This window comes from Cyanistes caeruleus, chromosome Z (assembly GCF_971803275.1).
Source record: "Cyanistes caeruleus chromosome Z, bCyaCae1.hap1.1, whole genome shotgun sequence".
Taxonomy (NCBI): domain Eukaryota; kingdom Metazoa; phylum Chordata; class Aves; order Passeriformes; family Paridae; genus Cyanistes; species Cyanistes caeruleus.
Window position 1 is genome coordinate 17,438,181 of NC_141732.1, and position 19,498 is coordinate 17,457,678.

General features: G+C 36.7%; 1 protein-coding gene across 1 annotated transcript in view; it reads left to right on the forward strand.

Annotated features, from left to right (window-relative positions):
- The window catches only part of ADGRV1 (adhesion G protein-coupled receptor V1), a 269,547-nt gene that overhangs the window by 134,372 nt on the left and 115,677 nt on the right, over positions 1–19,498 (forward strand). The window contains exons 85-88 of the mRNA XM_086866622.1: positions 600–849; positions 1,033–1,172; positions 2,274–2,434; positions 7,170–7,270. Of these exons, the coding sequence (XP_086722748.1) occupies positions 600–849; positions 1,033–1,172; positions 2,274–2,434; positions 7,170–7,270 (652 nt within the window). The remainder of the gene's footprint in view (positions 1–599; positions 850–1,032; positions 1,173–2,273; positions 2,435–7,169; positions 7,271–19,498) is intronic.

Sequence of the window (19,498 nt, forward strand, 5' to 3'; positions counted from 1 at the left end):
GCTAGTTTTGTCTCCAAGGGCATAATACCCTCATCAGGCTAATGGGCAGGGGAAATAGGTGACTGAAGAAAGAGATTATTCTTTTTTATGAGACAGATGGTTTTAAACACTGTGTTTCTCCCACTGAGGATCTATTAAGCAGCTGGTGGTGGAATACGTGTTCAGTGTTTAGAACTTAAAAGTTCAAATTCTTTATTCCAAGTGTTTTTTGCATCATCTGTTGGGGAAAAAAAAAACAACAAAAAAACCAAACCAAAACAACATCATCCATTGAATTCCTCTCCTGCTTTTTAGACTCAGTTCTACATCAAGTTGTAAAGATGAGCGTTTTGACAACTTAGTTCACTATGGATAGGATTTAGTTGCAGATCATAAGGAGCTAATCCCAGCGAGGAAATGGAGAAGCTGAAATATGTAAAAATTCAGACCTTTTTTTTTTTCGCACAGAAGCTGAAACAGTGTGCCAATTAAATATCACAAGCCTAAAAATGATGAATTAATAAAGTAGAACAAATCACAAATACCTTTTAGACTCATTATGCAGTGTATAGTGAAGCTTCGTCCCACTTACCAGCCCTATTGCTTTTCCATTTCCACAGAGGCAAAAATATCCTTGACAGCTGCCCATATATTGCAATAATGGCTCACAGCTGGTTTCCTCAGCAAATAAATGGACATAAATTTAATGGAAAAGATGGGGATTCCATTCAAGTACCTGAACATCTACTAGAGGTGTCTGTAGTATTATCATCTTCCCAGGAGGAGAACTGTGAATCCGTGCAGTTCACAGAATACAGCAGCCAGCAGTGGTTCCTTACTGGAGATAAAGAGCTTGCCCTGAAGAACAAGGTTTGAATATAATGCATTTTTCTTTTCCAAGAATTTGTTTTTAATCTAGATATTACTTAAAACATAATAAATGTATTTAATATAATATGAACATGTTTATGGTCCTCTCCGATTAAAACTCCGATTAAAACTGTGTTGAATCTTAATACTAAATATATCTTTACATTATACATGGTTTTTCAGGTTTTTTCAATGAGCTTGAAGGGTCGGAGTTCACAACCTTTGAAAGATAGCAATGAAGTAATTTATCGTATTTATGCTGAAGGAAGTCGGATTGTTCCACGGAAGTCTCTATGTCTGCTTTGGAATCAAGCTGCTGAAAGGTTATTTTATTATTGTATTTAGTTTTCCATTTTCTACCAGGAATCTGTATATCTGTGTAAAATGAGATAGGTCAAATAAAATAATTTGTAAGTATAAAATAGTTCCATTTCATGGTTTTTTTCCTTAATTTTTCTGGCCATTTTAACGGTACATAAAACTTTTCTTATAATAAAATGAGTAGTTATTCTAGCTCAGATATTTCTCAGACTTCTCCCCTTTTTTCATCAAAATATCATTTAGATTGTATAATGATGCATGAAGTTACAGTGACAGTCGATAAATCCCAGAATTGCATCAATGAATGTGTTAATGATTTGGAGATAATTATGTTCTGTTTCCATTTGAAGTCTAGTTGGTTTAGATTCAATTTCATTAGAACAACTAGATGATATCAGCCTGCTTAACTGTTTCTCTTAAGGAGGAGATGCAGTGCATCTGCAATTTACCTGTATGCTCTCCTTTTATCTAGGCACAATTTTCAGTAGAAATGGCTAAGGATATCACCTGTGGTATGCCTTATCCTTTTTCCAAACCACTTCAGCAATACTCAAAAAAAAACCCTAAAACAACAAAAGCAAAAAAACAAACCAAAACAAAAAAACAACCAAAAAACAACCAAAAAAAACCAGCAACAACCAAACCAAAACAAAAAACCCAAAACAAAAAAAACCCTGAATATTAATTTCAAGCCAACAAAGAACAGTGTAAAATGTTCTCAGTAGTGGGGTAAGGTTATTAAGGAAAGTTAAGTAACAAGTAAGTAAGTTAAGTAACAAACTCTTTGAAAAGCCAGACAGACTTAGAAATCTAGCAGAAATTTTAAAAATATGGCCACAAAAATTCTCTAATGAAAACAAGGTTAATTTTAATATATTTACAAAGATTAAAAAACAACCAAAAACCATAAAAGAGCAACATTTTAATCTCATGTAAATGTGGTATTCTGGACACTGCATATGAAAGATTGAAAGATGAAGAAAACAACTCTGCAACAGTTTAGGGAAGTTGATATTCCAGGAATACAACAAATTTTTTTAAGTCTGCTTACCATGTGAATTACACAAGTCCATTTCCAACTTTGTGAAATTGTTGTTTTGCAGCTGGCTGTCTGATAGTGGGTTCTGCAAAGTGGTTGATGACACATCAGATTATGTGGAATGCTCCTGTTCTCATATGTCTATTTATGCAGTTTATGCCCAAACAGATAATTTGTCTTCATACAACGAGGCTTTTTTTTCTTCTGGATTCATCTGCATTTCAGGTCAGTTCATTTATGACAGTTTTCTCACTAATAATAACTGGTGACCAGTAAAACTGATTATTAACATTTTTGGTAGCTGATGGCAATCTTTTTATTTAGTGGAATATTGAATGAATGTTAACTAACTTCATGTTACTAAAGGTGCCATCTTGTCTGGTATTTGCACACTGACAAATTTTGCCACTGCAAAAAAAATATCAAGCAGAGAAATATCACAGAATCAACTAGGTTGGAAAAGATTTTTGAGATCATTGAGTCCAACCTAAGACCTAACACCACCTTACCAACTAGACCATGGCACTGAGTGCCACATCCAGTCTTTTCTTAAACACCTCCAAGGGTGGTGATTCCACCACCTCCCCAGGCAGCCTGTCCCAGTCCCTACTGGCTCATATTTTGTCACGTAGGGACAGCCTGCTCCTGTGCCTTCAAGATTTCTTTCTTGAAGTATGTCCACTTTCCTGGATCCCTTTGCTTTTGAGGGCTGTTTCCCAAGGTATGCTCCAAAACAGCATGCTGAATCCCACCCTCTGGAAGACTAGTGTAGAAGTTTTATTGAAGTTTCAATATCCTTGTTTCATCAAATATTAAGAACTCTGTTATTTCATGGTCACTGTGCCCCAGAGGCCTCTGACCACCACATCTCCCACCAGCTCCTCTCTGTTTGCAAACAGCAGGTCTAGCACAGCCCCACCCCTGGCAGGCTCAGTCACCAGCTGTGACAAGAAGCTCTCCTCCATACACTCCAAGAACCTCCTAGAATGCCTCTTTTCCACTGTGTTGAGCTCCCAGAAGATGTCTGGCAGGTTAAATCTCCTACAAGAGCAAGAGTTGGTGATCTTGAAACATCCTCCAGCTGCTTATACAATAATCTCCTCATCCTGGTTGGCTGGTCTATCAGAGACTCCCACCAGGATGTCAGCTTTCCCTGATTCTTACCCATGGCACTTGATCTTCTTGTCATTAATCTCAAGTTCCATGGTGTCCAGAGCTTCCCTGACATATAGAGCCACCCCTCCAAGTCTTCTCCCTCTCCAGTCTCTTGTAGCTTGTAGCTGTCTTCTAAAGAGCTTCAAGTCTCTTGAAGAGCTTGTAGCTGTCCAGTGCAGTGCTCCAGTCCTGCGAGTCATCCCTCCACGTTTCTGTGATGGTGACAATGTCATCGCTTTCCTGCTGTGCCATGGCTTCCTGCTGCTCCTTGTCACCCACACTGTGTGCATCCGTGTACGTGCACTTCAGCTGGGCTGCTGATTTCACCCCTGACTTTGGCTTACCACCCTTGGGCTCATCTCTGGAGTGCCTGGTTTCATCCCCTTCCCCCTTCACACCTGGTTTAAAGCTTCTCAACCAGCCCTGCCAACTCATGGGCTGGAATCCTTTTGCCCTTGTTAGACAGATGGAACCTGACTCAAGCAGGCCCGGTGCTATAAAAATTGCCCACGGCAGAAAAACCAAAATTCTTTTGATGGAACCAGCCCTTAAGCTACTCATTGGTAATGTGGGTTTTCCTATTCCTTTTATCATTCATCCCTGCTCCTGAAGGAACTAACAGAACCACACCTGTGCTCCTGCCCCACCAACCAACCAACCAACCATCCAACCCACCAACCCAGAGCCCTGATGTCCTTTTTAGTGACCCTGTACCCTTTGTGTCAACATCATCACTGCCAATCTGGACAAGCAGTAGTGGGTAATAATCAGGGGGCTGATATCCCATACGTGGGCCCCAGGAGGGCAGCAGACTTCCCTGTGGGATGGGTCTTGTTGACATAGAGGAGTCAGTTCCACTCAGAAGAGAGTGACCTACTACAGCTACCCTTCTTTTATTCTTTATTTCCTGAGGTTGTGATCCATCTGACAGACAAGTGCACCTGGGAGACTCTCTAGACAGATTTCTTTGTTTACTGTCATCTGCCTGAGCCTCTGGACCCAGGGCCTTGTGCTTATTCTGTGAGGGCTTAATCACCCGGGAAGGTGATGGGGGTCCGGAGGGAATTTTGCTACCTCTCCAAGTAGGTACCCATTTCCATTCTCCCCATCTGCTAGGTGTCCTCCTGCTGCCTGATGGTAAAAGGAGCAGGGCTCCTCTGACTCCTGCCGAGCTCCTCTCAGGGTTGCAAGGCTGTAGCTCCACCAGCCCATTTCTCTTTTGCTCTCCCTATGACTCCTTAGCCTTTCCACTTCTTGCTTAAGCCCTGCCACCAGACAGAGTAGATCATTCACCTGCTCACACCACACACAGGTGCCTTTTGCACTGTCCTCTGGTACTCCCCCAGGCTCAGACACTCCCTGCAGCCAGGGGTCTGGAGAGCTGTGTCCTTCCTGGGGCCTCTGTTTGCCTTAGCACACTTCCGACGGCAGCAGCAGCAATGGCTTTTGACCATTTGTAAACTGTTGCTGGATCTAGTCAAGTCAGTGGGGGAAAAAAACCCCAAAAAACCCAACCAAAACACTCATCTAATATACAACCCACCATCAGGAGCCAGGAGAGGAGCTGCACCCCTTCTGTCCAAACTGCTGTGCCATGCCCCTGTTTGCCTGGTCTGGGTCAACAATCTCCCTAGGGCCATTTAAATCTACTACATGTGGCACACCCCTTACTTGTCTGATTGGCTGTTTCTTGAGATGCTTGATTGAAAAGAGATAACATATCATTCATTTGGGGGAAGAAACTTAAAAATCCTAAAATCATCTGTGCTGCTAGAAGCAGTACAGTCATCCTCTTTGTCAAATTTCTTTGATAAACTTAGCTGGAATTTACACTCAGAAGTGATAACTCAGGAGAGATGGATTCCATTACACTCTTCTGCCCAACTGCTGGCCAAGATCGAGGGAGAAAATCCTGGGAGTTTAACCTATAAGGAACATGACTCTCTTCAACAGCAGCCTCAACAGCGTAAGTCCCAAAATGCCAAACAGGAAACAGGGGATCTAAATTCTAAACTCAACTTGGCTTCTGAAAGAGCCCTTCATATTGCCCCTGGGTTCCTATTATATTGAGCAACCACAATTTATAGTAAATTTTTCTTAGAACCATAGAATTATTTAGGTTGGAAATGAACTCCTGCATTTATAGGCACTAAGAGTAATGGGCTTATTAAGAAAACATGCTAAATGCAATTCTTGACTAACCCTCTTAAATGGGGGTCTGGGTGTGCTCTTTGTGAGGCTAATGACTTCTATATTAGATCATCACTATATGAGTAACAAAAATCATACAAGAAGCTTAATCATGTATTTGTCCCTTCTAAGCAAACTGCCCTAACAGGTTAAATCTAGGCTCCTTAATTTTTTTAAAATGTCAGACAAGGAAAAGAAAGACAAAGAAACAGAAGAAACCACTCAGGTTTTTTACCTGTTATACACAAATTGATGGTTATATTTAAAAATAAAAAAGAAGATTTTAGCACATAAAAATAAGTGTATTTTAAGGTACGGTTACTGGATTACAAAGGAAAAACAAGTAAGTTGGTGGAAAAAAATACTGTAAAATTCAAAATGCTATAGAAACTGAAGAAAAAAATTTGCAAAGCTAAGAAAACATTTTGCTGAATTGGAAGCAATACAGATGTAGATAATTGCTCAGAACTAGTCCTTTACTGTAGTCATATGTCATAAAACTGTGTTTTAAAAATGAAAGTTGGGGGGTTACTTTGAACTTGAGGCAAATACTTTCCAATCCTTTCAGATTTTTTGACTGGTTGAAGATGCTTGCTTGTGTGATGATACAGTTTACTGGATTTAAATGAATATTTTAAAAAACAAATAGTTTTATTTTTAAGAGTGATAAGGATATTGTTCATTTATCTTGACATTTCCATCTAGCTCTGAAGAATATAAAAAAGAAAGAAAAAAGAGAGATCATGTAGATAGTCATATAAATATCAATAAGTAATATTGGAATACTTAGAAATAATACTTTCAGCAATTATTTATTTCACTCAAATCTTACAAATCCTGCTAATTGAACAAATAGTCAGTCTCAAGACCAACATAAAAGATCTGCCTTGATTACCTAAATTCCTGCCCTGACTACAGTGTGAGAATGCACAATTAACTCTAATTAACTCTGAGATTTAGTTGTGTTTTCCTTGGTGCCATAACTTTCCTAGAATCCTTTTACCAGGAACTACATGCTGGTAGGAAAGGGCCTACCATTTGTGTTCTGTTCATGTTTACAATTAATAAGTGAAATAAAAAGTGGTGTTGTTTCTCCTGAGTACTGCTACAACAAATTTTTGTGCTCAACACAGATGAAATGGGAGATTGGCATTTAGAAGGTTATAACTATTTGCTAAAATAGTGCTACACAACAGGAGGCATTTTTTATGTAACTTAGAACTTCTTATGTAATTTAAAAAAATTTTTGGATGCACTAATGTGGATACTGAACAGTTACCCTTGCTTTGTATGTAGCTATTATGATAATCATCCATATCATGCAGAAAGTGACACAAAAATGCTTTTCAAAAATTGCTTGTTTACATTATGAAATAATTTCAACTCCTATGGGGACATTAAATATATGTTAGTACTTGAAATAAACTCATGAATGATCCCATTGTGAATCAAAATGAACATACTCTTTCTCTAAGGTTGGTTGGTTGTTTTTTTTTTTAGGTAATCTGCACCTTTGAGAAACACCTGCTGAATGATAGAATAGAAGAGTTTATTAGTTTAAGCTTACATATTCCTTTTTTTTTTTTTTCCTATTTTCATTGTCCTTTTTCTGTAGGTTTCACTTTGGCTATCATCTCCCACCTTTTCTGCACCAGGTGTGCCATGTTTGCAGCTAAACTTCTCACTCACATGATGGTTGCTTGTTTGGGTACTCAGGTAAGAAAAAAGGCTCAAGTTTCAAAATGTAGAGTAAGTACATGTTTGATTTCCTTTTCTTCACTTTAATGGCCATGTCTAAACAGACCTTCTTCCGTGTAAATGTTTTTTGAAAGTGTTAAGTTTCAACATATGACACTAAAATTAGTCCAGTATTCAAATCCAATTAATCCACATATTCATATGTGTTGGGAATTCAAGTGAAATTACACACTGTCTGAAAATATTTAATGAAAACTGATGGATGATACAACAATGAGAAGACAGTCTCATGTGTGCAATGTTGTGATCAATTCTAACTTCTGAAAGTTTTCTTCTGTTTGGGCCTACAGGCTTTTCTAACTGTGACCTGTTTTTTTGTTTAAATATCCTGCATATTAAGGTTTATATTTAATTTTGATCTCTGAAGAATAATTCTGGAGAACAGTTCTGTGTGATGTGTAAATAATTTTAATTACAGAAGTATAATTTGTATGGTTGTAAGTAATTGTGTCATTCATCCTCAATCCTTTAAATACATGGCTCTCCTGATCTCTTTTCCTTTTGCTGTGCAATGATTTTGAAAGTTTAGAACAAAATTTTTGCAAGAGGATTTTAGCAGGGTAACTACTTAGCTATTGAGATAGTTTGGATAGGAATTAAAGACAGTTTGGCAGCAGCAGCTGTCAGATAAAGTAAAGTGGTTTTAAGTAGGAGTGAAAAGAGGGTGTTCAACGAGGGGGAGCTGAACTACTAGCTAGCTGTTCTGAACAGCTGAAAGAAAATCTTTGTGCAGTTCCTGATTTTGTGATATGTTGGCCTGTTGTGAACTAGCTTGATCAGGTAGCCAAAATGTAACAGAAAACTCCGTGTAGATGATGTAGGTACAGCTGTACCCACATACAAGCATTTGGTCACTGTACATATGATTAGAAATTCACTATGTAATTGAAAATTTTGTGGGTTTGCAAACGAATGATGACTCTGTATGACAAGTATTTAAGACAGTTTTAACTAAGAACTTACTATGTAAAAATCAGCACTTAATAATTAATACTTTAAATACAAGGAAAATGTTAGTATTTTCCATTTCTAGCTACTAATCTTTAGGCACTACTAGACACTGGATTTGTAGCTATTAACTCTCAAGCCACTCTAGAGAATGAAGAAGCTCGCTTTTCTCTGTGTGTTTATGAGGAAAAAAACCAAAGCAAACCAAAAAAACCCAACAACATAAAAACCAACTGGGAAGCTTTTTCAGGTAGCTCCACTGTTTTGTACATACATACATAATTAGGTTTTGTCTAATATCTACACTGGACGTTTATAAGGTTTATAGTTTTGGGGTTCTTTTCAAATTGCTACCAGTGAGTGCACTAGTTACTCGTGTCTGTAGATGGCAGTCAAATCTTTCCAGCACATTGCTCAGAAACCTGCTGTTGCAAGGCTGTGCCTGCTCTGTAGTTGCTCACAATGGTTCATTTCTCTGTCAGTGATGGGGAATGGTGATTCACAACATTCAACCTTCATTTCATTTCATTCTTGGTCCGGGGCTGCCTCCATTAATGGAGCACTTATAAAGTATTCAAGAGTGGATGTTTCACCATGTGTTTGGTGGAGCTCACTGGAAAAACAAAAAGGCCTAGATATTTGTAAAATGTATTTTATTCCTTTCAAGCATCAGTTTGTGTAGCAATACCCTAAATGCATGAAAGAAAAAATTGCTGGGCTGAGATTTTCATTTTTGGAGTTAATTTAGGTGAATTTTTAAGTATTCAATAAAATTCAAGTAATATGAGAGCATACTTCAGAATGTCTCTATACTGTCATACTAGTTAATAAAATTCTTCTTTTCAGAGCTATAAACCTAGATTACAATCTTAATAGGAGCCATTGTTACAGCTACCATGCTTTGCCTGAGAATTCCCAGACAGAATGCATGAATAAGCACTTTATATATGGCTTGTTTGTGTATACTCAGCTTGATGCAACTTGTCCACATTAAATTTCAGGGGCCATTTCCACAGTACATGCTGAGCATTATAAATGACATGAATGTATGCTAAATTCTCCATTTAGACTTTTTGTGAGTGCATGTTGAGCTGCTTTGCCTATATGCAGTAGCAAATTCTCTGGAAAAGAATTGAACATTCACAATCTGTCTACAGCAATTACTGTGTACAAATGGCCTTTTATTCTTATGGGCAGCAAAGCAAATTTAACGTCTAGTGGTCAAATAAAAAAAAAAAAGGCATAGGGGAAACTGTGTTTTTGCAAACAAAAATTTAATGTTTTCTGATTCATCCTGTCCTTAAGCTTCTTGTACACTGCTGTGATGCACTTAGCACTGCCTGTCACTGCAATAACTACCAAACTGCCAGGCCAAGTTGATCCTACCACTGACTTTGATGGAAATGCATGATGAAGAATTACACTTACTCTAAAGATTTGAAAATTGTGTTATTCAGACTGAGCAGAAATACAAACATACGTGTCAGTTGCATTTCTCAAGAAGCAATAGTGCATACCATCGTCTTTTTTAAGAATCTTATTAAAAATTTTAACTGCAGCCTTGGTAGAATTGTTGGTTTATTATTTGGACTTTTTCAGATTTTCTTTCTTTTCAGATTGTCTTTCAGACAATTCTGCCAGAAGATAAATTTTAAAGATGTGATAAAATCTCCAAGAAATGATGAAGGAGCAAGATATGAAAAATGAATGAATGAATGAATGAATGATCAATAATAGAGCCTTTAGCTTCTGCCATCCTATAAAAGTGAAACCTTTACAGAAATAGTGAAATGGTGCTTCTGCTGTACTGTTTTAATCTTAACTTTTCTCTTCCAAAATAAGGAAATTCTGATTTTCCCCTACACATAATCAAGCCCAAAAGAAATTGACATATATAACCTGGATAGGGGGAGCTTGCAAAGTGAGGTGCAAAATGAGGTGTCTGGGGTGATTCTCTGTAGCATCCACCACAGAGGCAACTCGTGACAATGAGTGACTGAGTGCCTGCCTCTCTCCTGGCAGTAGAGAAAAGTTTTGATTTTAATTCGGTTTTCCCTTAAGGTAAGCCTGAGCCTTTTAGTCAGCTGCTGGGATATCCTAGGTGAAGGATTGTTTCTGAAGAAGCTGGGAGGTGCAGAGTTCTGCTAAACACCAGGTCTATATGAAATGTGAAACTTCATATACACACATTCACTATATGGAATAGGAAACAACAAATATTTTTATGCATTACTTTAAAGTTAGAGCCCAGTTTCCCAAAGTGAGGGAATTTCTCTTTGAAGAAAACTAGACCTGAGATTTCCTTGCTGTAACCTGACAGCAGCAAATAATGCTGATGAGATATGAACAGTGCTTACTTGTAAGATTTGAGAGGGCACACAGGAAACAGAAAATAACTGTACAGTGATCCAGAATTGGTGCACATATTAGAAATTTGATTTCCATGATAATGTGTTTTGTTCTGTTATTTCGTGATGTGAAATAGTCCAGTAAGAGTTATGAGTGGTATGTAGCCTTCTTCCACCCTTGATGTCAGTATTCCTCTCTTTGGGATAATAAAAGTCTAACATTTCTCATTTATAGAAGGAAAGATTCTACAGATGTCACTAAGAATGAGAAGTGGAAGAGATTTTCACTTCTATTGGAGTATTGGAACGCACAGCTAGTTGAGACATTTGTTTGGTATGTCAGAAAGGAAAGGTGTGTCAGTAAAGTGTTCCTCTGGGTAAGCTGCTTTCACTAGTTCCCTGCATAACATCTGCATGATCACAGAAAATAAATTTTATTTACTTTGTAACAGTCATGCTGTTCCAGGGGATACGATGTCTGTTGCCTAGTCCTGCTGAAAACGCGGTCCCCTGTAATACAGCAGGCAGAGATTTCTGGAGTCTTGCCTGTTTCCTGTGTTACCACAAGAATTAGGACCTAATCCTTTTCTCCAGGGACTATTTTATTACTTTCAAACTGACTTATTTATTTATTAACTAGCTGATTTCAGTAATTCCCACCAAGTCAGAGCACAGTTTGAACAGCTTCTTTCAGAAGCAGTTTCAATCTAATCATAGGTAGAACTACTTGGGAATTTGTTTTAAATAAAAGACAATTTCAGAGTGGACTAGCATAAATTGAATGATTTTATAGGAAAGTAATACATTTTACAATCAATGAGGATTTGTGGGCTAATACCTATTACTCTAAGTTTCTGTTTTTGAGTTTGTAATATCCAGGAAGAATCAGTCAAAGCTGGAGCTAATCAGAGATTTTTAATATAAGAGATTGTTAGCTATATCAAGATTTCAATGACTTTATTAGTTGTATACATGTATGTATATATGAAGACATATTAAAATAGATAGATAAATAGGTAGATAGACAGACACACAGACAATCAGGTGTCCTCAGGTGTTGGATAAGGTAAGGTGTGTGACATCCTTCAGAATCTGGGAGTCAAGAAATCCATACCTGGAGAAGTGGAGTACCCAATCATTAGAATATATATTAGGCACAATTAAACAATGAGTAAGGACCGCTACCATAAAACAACAGCAGATCATTACCTGATTACCCGGATTTCTTGAGAGCAGCAGGCTACTCATAGAACCCTTATTGCAGAATATTTCCCTTCTTTCCAGCAGAGGGAGTCAATTTGCCTGTGAGTCCCATCAAGTGCCAAGTTGCCACGGCTCCAAGAGATTTGATATGATGATGCTGATACTGCAGATACTTAGAGCTAAAGCTCAGACAAAAATGAAAGGCTCTGGAAATGCTCTAAGGGTTTATCTTTGTGGTCTCAGTCTAGGGAGTGTGGAGATGTAGAAGCAGCTGAAAAACCTATATCCTATGAAGAGAGGGTAGTTGTCATGACCAGGTAAATAAGTGTAAGAAATCAATTGGAAATATTCAATTTATGTTACTTGTTTTCATCTGTCAGCAAAGGATTTTGGTCTTTCACTAATAATTTAGGACTATGGAAGTAACCATATATTTTTATGTTCGGTACTTGTAGGGATTTTACTTCTGTCATCCTTGTTCATTTTTCTCATGTTAAGCCCCATGTAGTGTTATACACAAGCTGTTAGTTTTTTTTATAGATTATCTCCTAGGGTTTGCCAAAATTCAGATATATGAGCAATGCTATAACATATGTTAGAATGCTGCTACATTACCTCACACCTCCTGTCCTCACTACAAACAGTCAAATGTTCTGTTTATCACTTTAAAGATAAGAATATGAGATTTCTATCAGCTAATGCCTTCCAGCTCTTTTTTATTATACTCCATTTTTTCCCAACATCACAAGCAGTTGGGGACCACACACACAGAGGAACAGATAGAAACATTCCCAGGTTGCCTATTCACTGCTGTTCTTGGTGTCTTACTGTGAAGCAGGTTATACTGCTGCCTCTCTCTATTTCCTGCTTCATTGTAGTTTTTCAACTCTTTCTCCTGTTTTCTGCCTCCTTTCTTCATCTGCCTTTGTTCTGTCCTCTCCTGTGTGCCATTCTGCTTTAATAAAAAAGTAGTTATCCATTACTTCTCCTAATTAGTAAACCTCCTGTTGCTCTTTTCCCTTCTGAAGGCTTTCCTTAGACCTGCCTTGATGAGGAGTTGCTGTACCTCATAAATTCAGGCCATAGCAACAGCTGTGCTGTGTTAATATGAAGTTTCTAAAACATTCTTAATCTAGCTTATCTTTCAGAGGAAAAAATCTATAGGGTTTTATGAAAAATAGCACTTAGTTTTCCTTTACAGCTTATTAAAATTATACTAACCATTGAATCTTTAAGTTATGTTCTTTCTCCAGCACTATCACTTCACTTGCTTCCACATGCAGGAAAGTTTTAAGGGGGTCTTTTTTTCCTCCAGTTTTGACAGTTCACCCATGAGCTACTTCATAATTTCAAGGCAGCTAATGTTTCATATGCAGTAGATTAACAAGTCCTTTTAAGGACTTAATTTGATTGTTTGTACACATGAAACCAGAGCCTGATCTTGACAGATTCATATGGCAAGTTTAAAGTGTACTGCAGATCTGATTGTTTTTGAAAATAACTGAATATTATTTTCATACATACCAGCTTACTAATTATTGTGGTTAGCTATGATTAAATGTTTTTTAATAATGCTTAATTTAATAATGCTTAATGCTTAAATGATTTTTGATAGTTTAGTCAGTAGGCTGTGATTGACTTTTATATGCTGGTAGGTCTGATTTTGGTCCCATGGTCATTTTTCCTCTTACTATAGAAAGTGCCTTTTGAAAATGACATTACAGAGATTCATAAAAATTAAAGAAACAGATTATAACATGACAGACTTTTTAACATTTTCTTTTTATTTTTAAGATATGTCAATCTTTTTAAAATATAATTTGAAATACACTAATATTAGTGTAGATCTGGTTAGATCCTGAAAAATTATCATGAAAACCTTAAATTAACATTAGGGATGGCTTGGATTGACAGTGAATAATCAGTGAAATGATTGACCAAGAGTTTGGGGTATGTATTAGCCAGAGGGAGAAACTAGAAGTATATAATTTATATGTTCATATACCAAAAAAAAAAACCAACCAGATTGTGTTTGGGCAAAGGTAGATGAACAAGTAGAAATCAACTAAGTACTAAGAAATCAATTATGCAACTAAGGCATGTGCATCATTAGAAATTAACTTCTATAGTTGAAACATTTGCTGGCAATAGTAGAATTTTATGTGGGTCTCAGAGACCAGAGATGGGAGAAAGCGTACAGGAGATAATTAACTACATTTTTTAACTTCACAGTGAAATGGGATAGGAATCTTCCCTTAGTCAATAATTGTGGATTAGCTGGCAAGAAGTAGCTTGGAAAGCGCAGGAATTCAAAGTCTAAAGATTGTCTGTAAGTAAACAAACAGAATTGAGTCAAAGCACCTAGCATCTCATTTACTCAGGGATACAAAATGTCTGTTCCACTCAAAGGATAAATAATCTGATGAAAAGTGTTAGCCCTTTCCCTGGTCCCCCCAGTATTTATCCCTGGTCCCCCCAGTATTTATCCCTGGTCCCCCCAGTATTTATCCTTGGTCCTTGCAGTGTCCAGAGACTTGAATTTTACTGTGTCTGGCAGTAGTTTTGGGCGGATACTGCTCTAGTCTGTGGTGTGGTAGAGAGCTGCATGTTCCAGGTAGTCCAAGCACAGGCCTTCCACCATTATGTAGAAGCAGGTGGGAAACAAGGGACATACAAATGTTTCCACTGTGTTATACAAGGTCAAGTGGCACCTCTTCACTCAAGCTTTTAGGCTTCTTGTGCTATATGGTATACAGATTCAAAATCAGAAAAATCAGCCTTGAAAGTAAGTTAGTAAATAATTTGTGGTTTTGAGACCAAAGAGAAAAGAAAAGATAAATAAATAATAACTGCAGTAACTGAAGCTTTGCTTTGGGATAGGTGGCCTTTTATTTCTTATTGATGTGTTTCCACAGTGAAAAAAAAATTGGGAAGAGAGAACTCAAGTAGCCACACAATATGAATACATCCCATGAAGATGTACCAGTCCTCTAAACCTAACAGACACTTTTTTTTTGTCTTCCTACCACCTCTTTCATAGGTGTGCATGACTCAGCACAACATAAATGAGAGGCAGATAGAGAATTATATAACTGAAATGTACAGCTACAGACCTGTGTGTTCTATGTAAATTCATAATTAAAATTGGCTCATAGTTACTGCGGAAGTATTTGCTACTTCACTGTTCTGTTCACTGTTACTTCTGAAGTATTTTTAAAATATTGCAAATTGTGCTTGAGTATAATCTATGATCAAGATACAGCAGTGTACTTACAGACTATTTGAGACAGTTACATGAGCATTTTCAAAAGGTCTTCATGGGAGATAAAAGACAGACCTCTATCAAAATCTATCTTTAACTTCAACCGAACTGGGCTGTTCGGTTGTCAAAAATCCTTGCAGTCACTTACCTTTGAGCAGAGTTTTGGGTAGATGAGTGCTTAACATGTTCCTAAACCCTCATCTGAATATTTGCCAAGTCACTAACTTATAGTGGTATACAGTGTCCTGTCCTTGACATGGGACAAGTTAAAACAATATCCTTATATAATCTTTATATTTTGTATAAACTTGTACCTTGCCTTTAACTCTATGCAGACTGATATTTAGCCTTAATATGTTGCAGCTTATTACTAACTTCTAGCTGAGATCGGATGTGATGGCAACTAATCTTGTCAGGATAATTATCAGTCTGGGAATCTCAGCTTTCCACCTTTGAAGAAAAAAAGCTTTCAGGATATATTTGATAGTAAACGCTAATTATTGTTAAAATATATTTTATTAACATCAGACCGATTTCTTAAAACCTTGTGTAAATGTGGTTTCACTGGAAAAGGAATGAAATGGAAGGAAAGAGAGAAGTTGAATGAAAGGATTTTCATCATGTTTAGCTTTCAACTAACTTTTAACTTTGTGTTATAAATTTCTTTACTTTAAAATTAGGGATCAAAGGGTCACACTTATCTAACTTTAGGAAATGTTTCTCTCTAATGTGTTCTTAGTTGTGTTTTTGTATTGGTTTAAAATGAAGATAGTTTAGGCAGCTTTAACATTTAGACTGTATTCTGTCTTTGCTCTGTGCCTGTATGCTCAGCACTGCAAAAGGGTAAAATCAAAGGTGAACTTGCTCTTAATTGCAATAACAGATCATTCCTGACATATAAAGAAAGTGCTGATTTTCACTTTAGAAGCATGAGTGGAAAACTGTTCTTTTTATCACAAGTACAAAAAATAAGTCACTCCTTACAAATCCAGTAATAGGTGCAGACTGAGTCTGTGTCTGAGCTTGGCTGGCTCTGGCTGGAAGCAGAAGTCATGAATGTGACACCAAATTCTCATTCTCTTGTTGCCTGGAAGATTTTCCTGCAGATTTATAATGGACTCTTACTAAGTTCAGTCTGGTTTAGACATCCAGAAAGTATACATTGCAGAATAATAAAATGTGATGAGATGTCTCTGAAGATAGCTGTTCACAGGTTTTTATTCTGAAATCCTGCTGGTGTGTGACACTCATCCATACACACAGAGCTGGCAGCTTTCACACTATAGTATATTTCACAACATTTGCTGAAGCTTTGGGTCTTTCAGGCTTAATTTTTATTTTTTATTTTTATATTTAGACCTTTCACAGCATATCAGTTTTCCAATATAACCTTTCTGCCCAAAGACATGTATCACCCTATGCTCCAGCTTTCAGAACAGTCTTATTGGCAAGTGTCCTTATGAAGGTTCACCCCAAGAAAAAGCATCTTCAAAAGATTCTTTGTCTGAAATGCTGAGATGCACAGGTGTTGTTAGTGAGTTTGACAAATGTCAGATTCCAGTAGACTAGTCTATTTATCCAAGGGAAAAAAGAGCACTTTATTTTCCTAACATCTTGAATTTCTGACTTGTAATCTTCAAAATGTTACAATATTCTACAGGATTCTGCTAACATTTAGCTCTGTATAACATAACAGTTGTTCCTACTGCCTAATTAGTTAGTATAGCTCTACAAAACTGGAAACATTTTTTTAAAGCAAAACCAAATAAATGTATTTATTTCTCACTTGTACTTTGCCCACTTAGTTCAGAGTTGTATATGGGTTCCTCACTTGTGACTTTACTAGTTTATAAAGTGTTGCACTATTTGTGATGTTTACAGTATAAATGTCTAGCATAATTATAAATAGAAATTTGAAGAAAGGAACTAACTGGAGGAATTTTTAGTATAAAGAATCCCCTTTCCCATTTGCTCCAGCAGATTACTTTCCTGACTGAACTTTGCACTGAACGTTGTATCACATTACCCTTTCGAACTATTCAAAGTTATTGGGGGCTGTTGATTGAGATACAGACACATTGAGATATGACTCCAGCTTTGGAAGTAAGTCAGTGATGAAAATGGGTTGTAGCTTCACTTGGTTTATTTCATAATCCTGCACAAGAATCACCCACAAGAAATTGTAGCAATGATCCCCTAACATGCTACATAATCCTAGGCAGGTCTGTTCCTTAGAAAATGGGATATACCACTACAGAATTTTAGTCAAACACTGAGAGGACACCAGACTATTAAAAAAAAAAAAAAGCTTTGTAAGACTTCATTTGTACTATCCTGATTTTGAGCTGCTATACAGGTAAAGAATTTAAGTATTTGTAGCTATTATAGCTAGCTTTCAACCATGGTAAAATATTATGCTTTCAAAACATCAGATGAATTTACTGCATTTATTTAAGGGGAGAGAAACACAGTTTTTAAATGGTATTGAAGTTCTATGGAACAAAATAAATGGATAGATTCCTTGTAATTTAATTTTCAGCATTTTTGGTCTGGAGCAAATGTAGTTGGGATGTTATCTAAACTCAGATTTGTCATTCTGCTTCCTAATACTCTTTCATGCCCACTTGTCAACACTTTCTCCTAAGTGCTGTACCTTGTTTTCCTCAAATAAAAGAAACAAATTCATGAGGTTAAGAATGTGTTCTTGTTTGATAACTACCAAATAGTGTGCTTTAAATAATCTAATAAATTATGAGCTGCCATTTATTCATTAATTAAGTGGGTTTTCCTAAATTGGAATGAAGTAGATTAACTATTAATTAACTTTAATTAATCAGGATTAATTATGGCACATTTCCTAAAATAAGTTATTTTGGTCACATTGTTGAACATAATTTTTGATATGGCTAATGTTAGAAGACATTAGTCTTCTAACTAAAATTTGCAAAGCTTTGTGTAGTAACATCCTATGACAGAGAGAACTATTCAGGGAAGTCAAGTGTCACTGATAAATTAGAAACATTAGAAATTAATCTGAGACTATAAGTTTTCTTTTTCCCTTCCTTTCCCAGCAAGACTTCCCTGCACACCAGGTGGAAATCTGGAGACTCAAAATTTTTTCTTGTAATTTGCTTTTAGGCTCAGTTCAGCTTTGTGGTCAGTTCCATAGCATGATGGCCCTCTCTTTGTCTATCACAACCCATCAGGCTAACAGCAGTTGCTATACTGTCAGAAGATACAGAATTTTTAAAAATAATTGTGATTTTTCAGCAAGTGTAGAAGTTTGGTAATAATATGAAAAATTTCTTCAGAATCTATTTTATAATTTGAAAAAGAAAAAAAGAACATGTCCTCTGTATTCAGAGTTGACTTTCCTTTCCTCAGGGTACTAAGGTTTTTTCCTCAATAAACCTGAAGAAAGAACCAGGTATTTGTTTATCTTAGAGGTTTGGAGGTAGGTGTTTTATGTTTCCTTTTTTTTCTTTCAGACTTTGTTGTTGGAATGGGTCATCATAGCACTTAGTGAGTCTCAATTCACTTTGGGAATGGGAAGCTAGTTCTCCTGTATGATAAGATTGTCATAAATATTTCCCTTGTCTTTATTTGTTGCTCACATTTTCACATTTCTGTATAAAATCATGGAAGTTGTAACTCCATGTTTCTTGTAAGTAGACTGCTTCTCTTTCTGTGCAGTTGGTGGTGGTTATTCAAAAAAAAAAAAAAAAATTAGTCAATCAGAAATTTCCTTCTCTCATGTTTTTTTGGTCCAGTGCTTACTGACTTTTGATGTGCTGTATGGAGAACTATGAACATAGAGTGCCCAAATACAGCTGATAGTAGAGTAGGTCTGCATCAGGGTAGAAATTAACTGGTCATTAATAGCCAAATCACAGTACAGAATAAAAAAGAATAGTTAGGATGAGAGGACCTCTAGAGGTCATGTAGTCCAGCTCCTTGATCAATGGTCTCCATTCAAATGAGAGAATACAGAGAGAGCTGTTTAGATTTCATTCTGATCAGCCATTCATATGCTAGGAAGTGGCTTATTTCTTGCCATTCTAGTATTTCTGGGTGGAATTGAAATTCAGAATGGGATTTGGAGAATTTTTTATTGAGATAGAGCTCAGATAGTTTCAAATTATAAATCAAAGTCTTCCAGTTGAAATGGATTATAATTAAGCAACAGTTGATATGCTCTTAATAGTCTAAATGATTCCAGCTAGCAGGTATTTTTCAAAATGTCACATGTAGTGATAACACTTGGAGATGTGATTAAAGATAATTCTTACAGTTTAGCTCTGCAGATCATATTGTTGCCTCCTGAATTTTAGAAAGCAATTTTATTTGGTTGATTTCAGTGGTTATATGGAAGGTATTTTATTGTGTGGGCTATAATTCTGGGTGATGTCTTCACTTTGCTTTCAG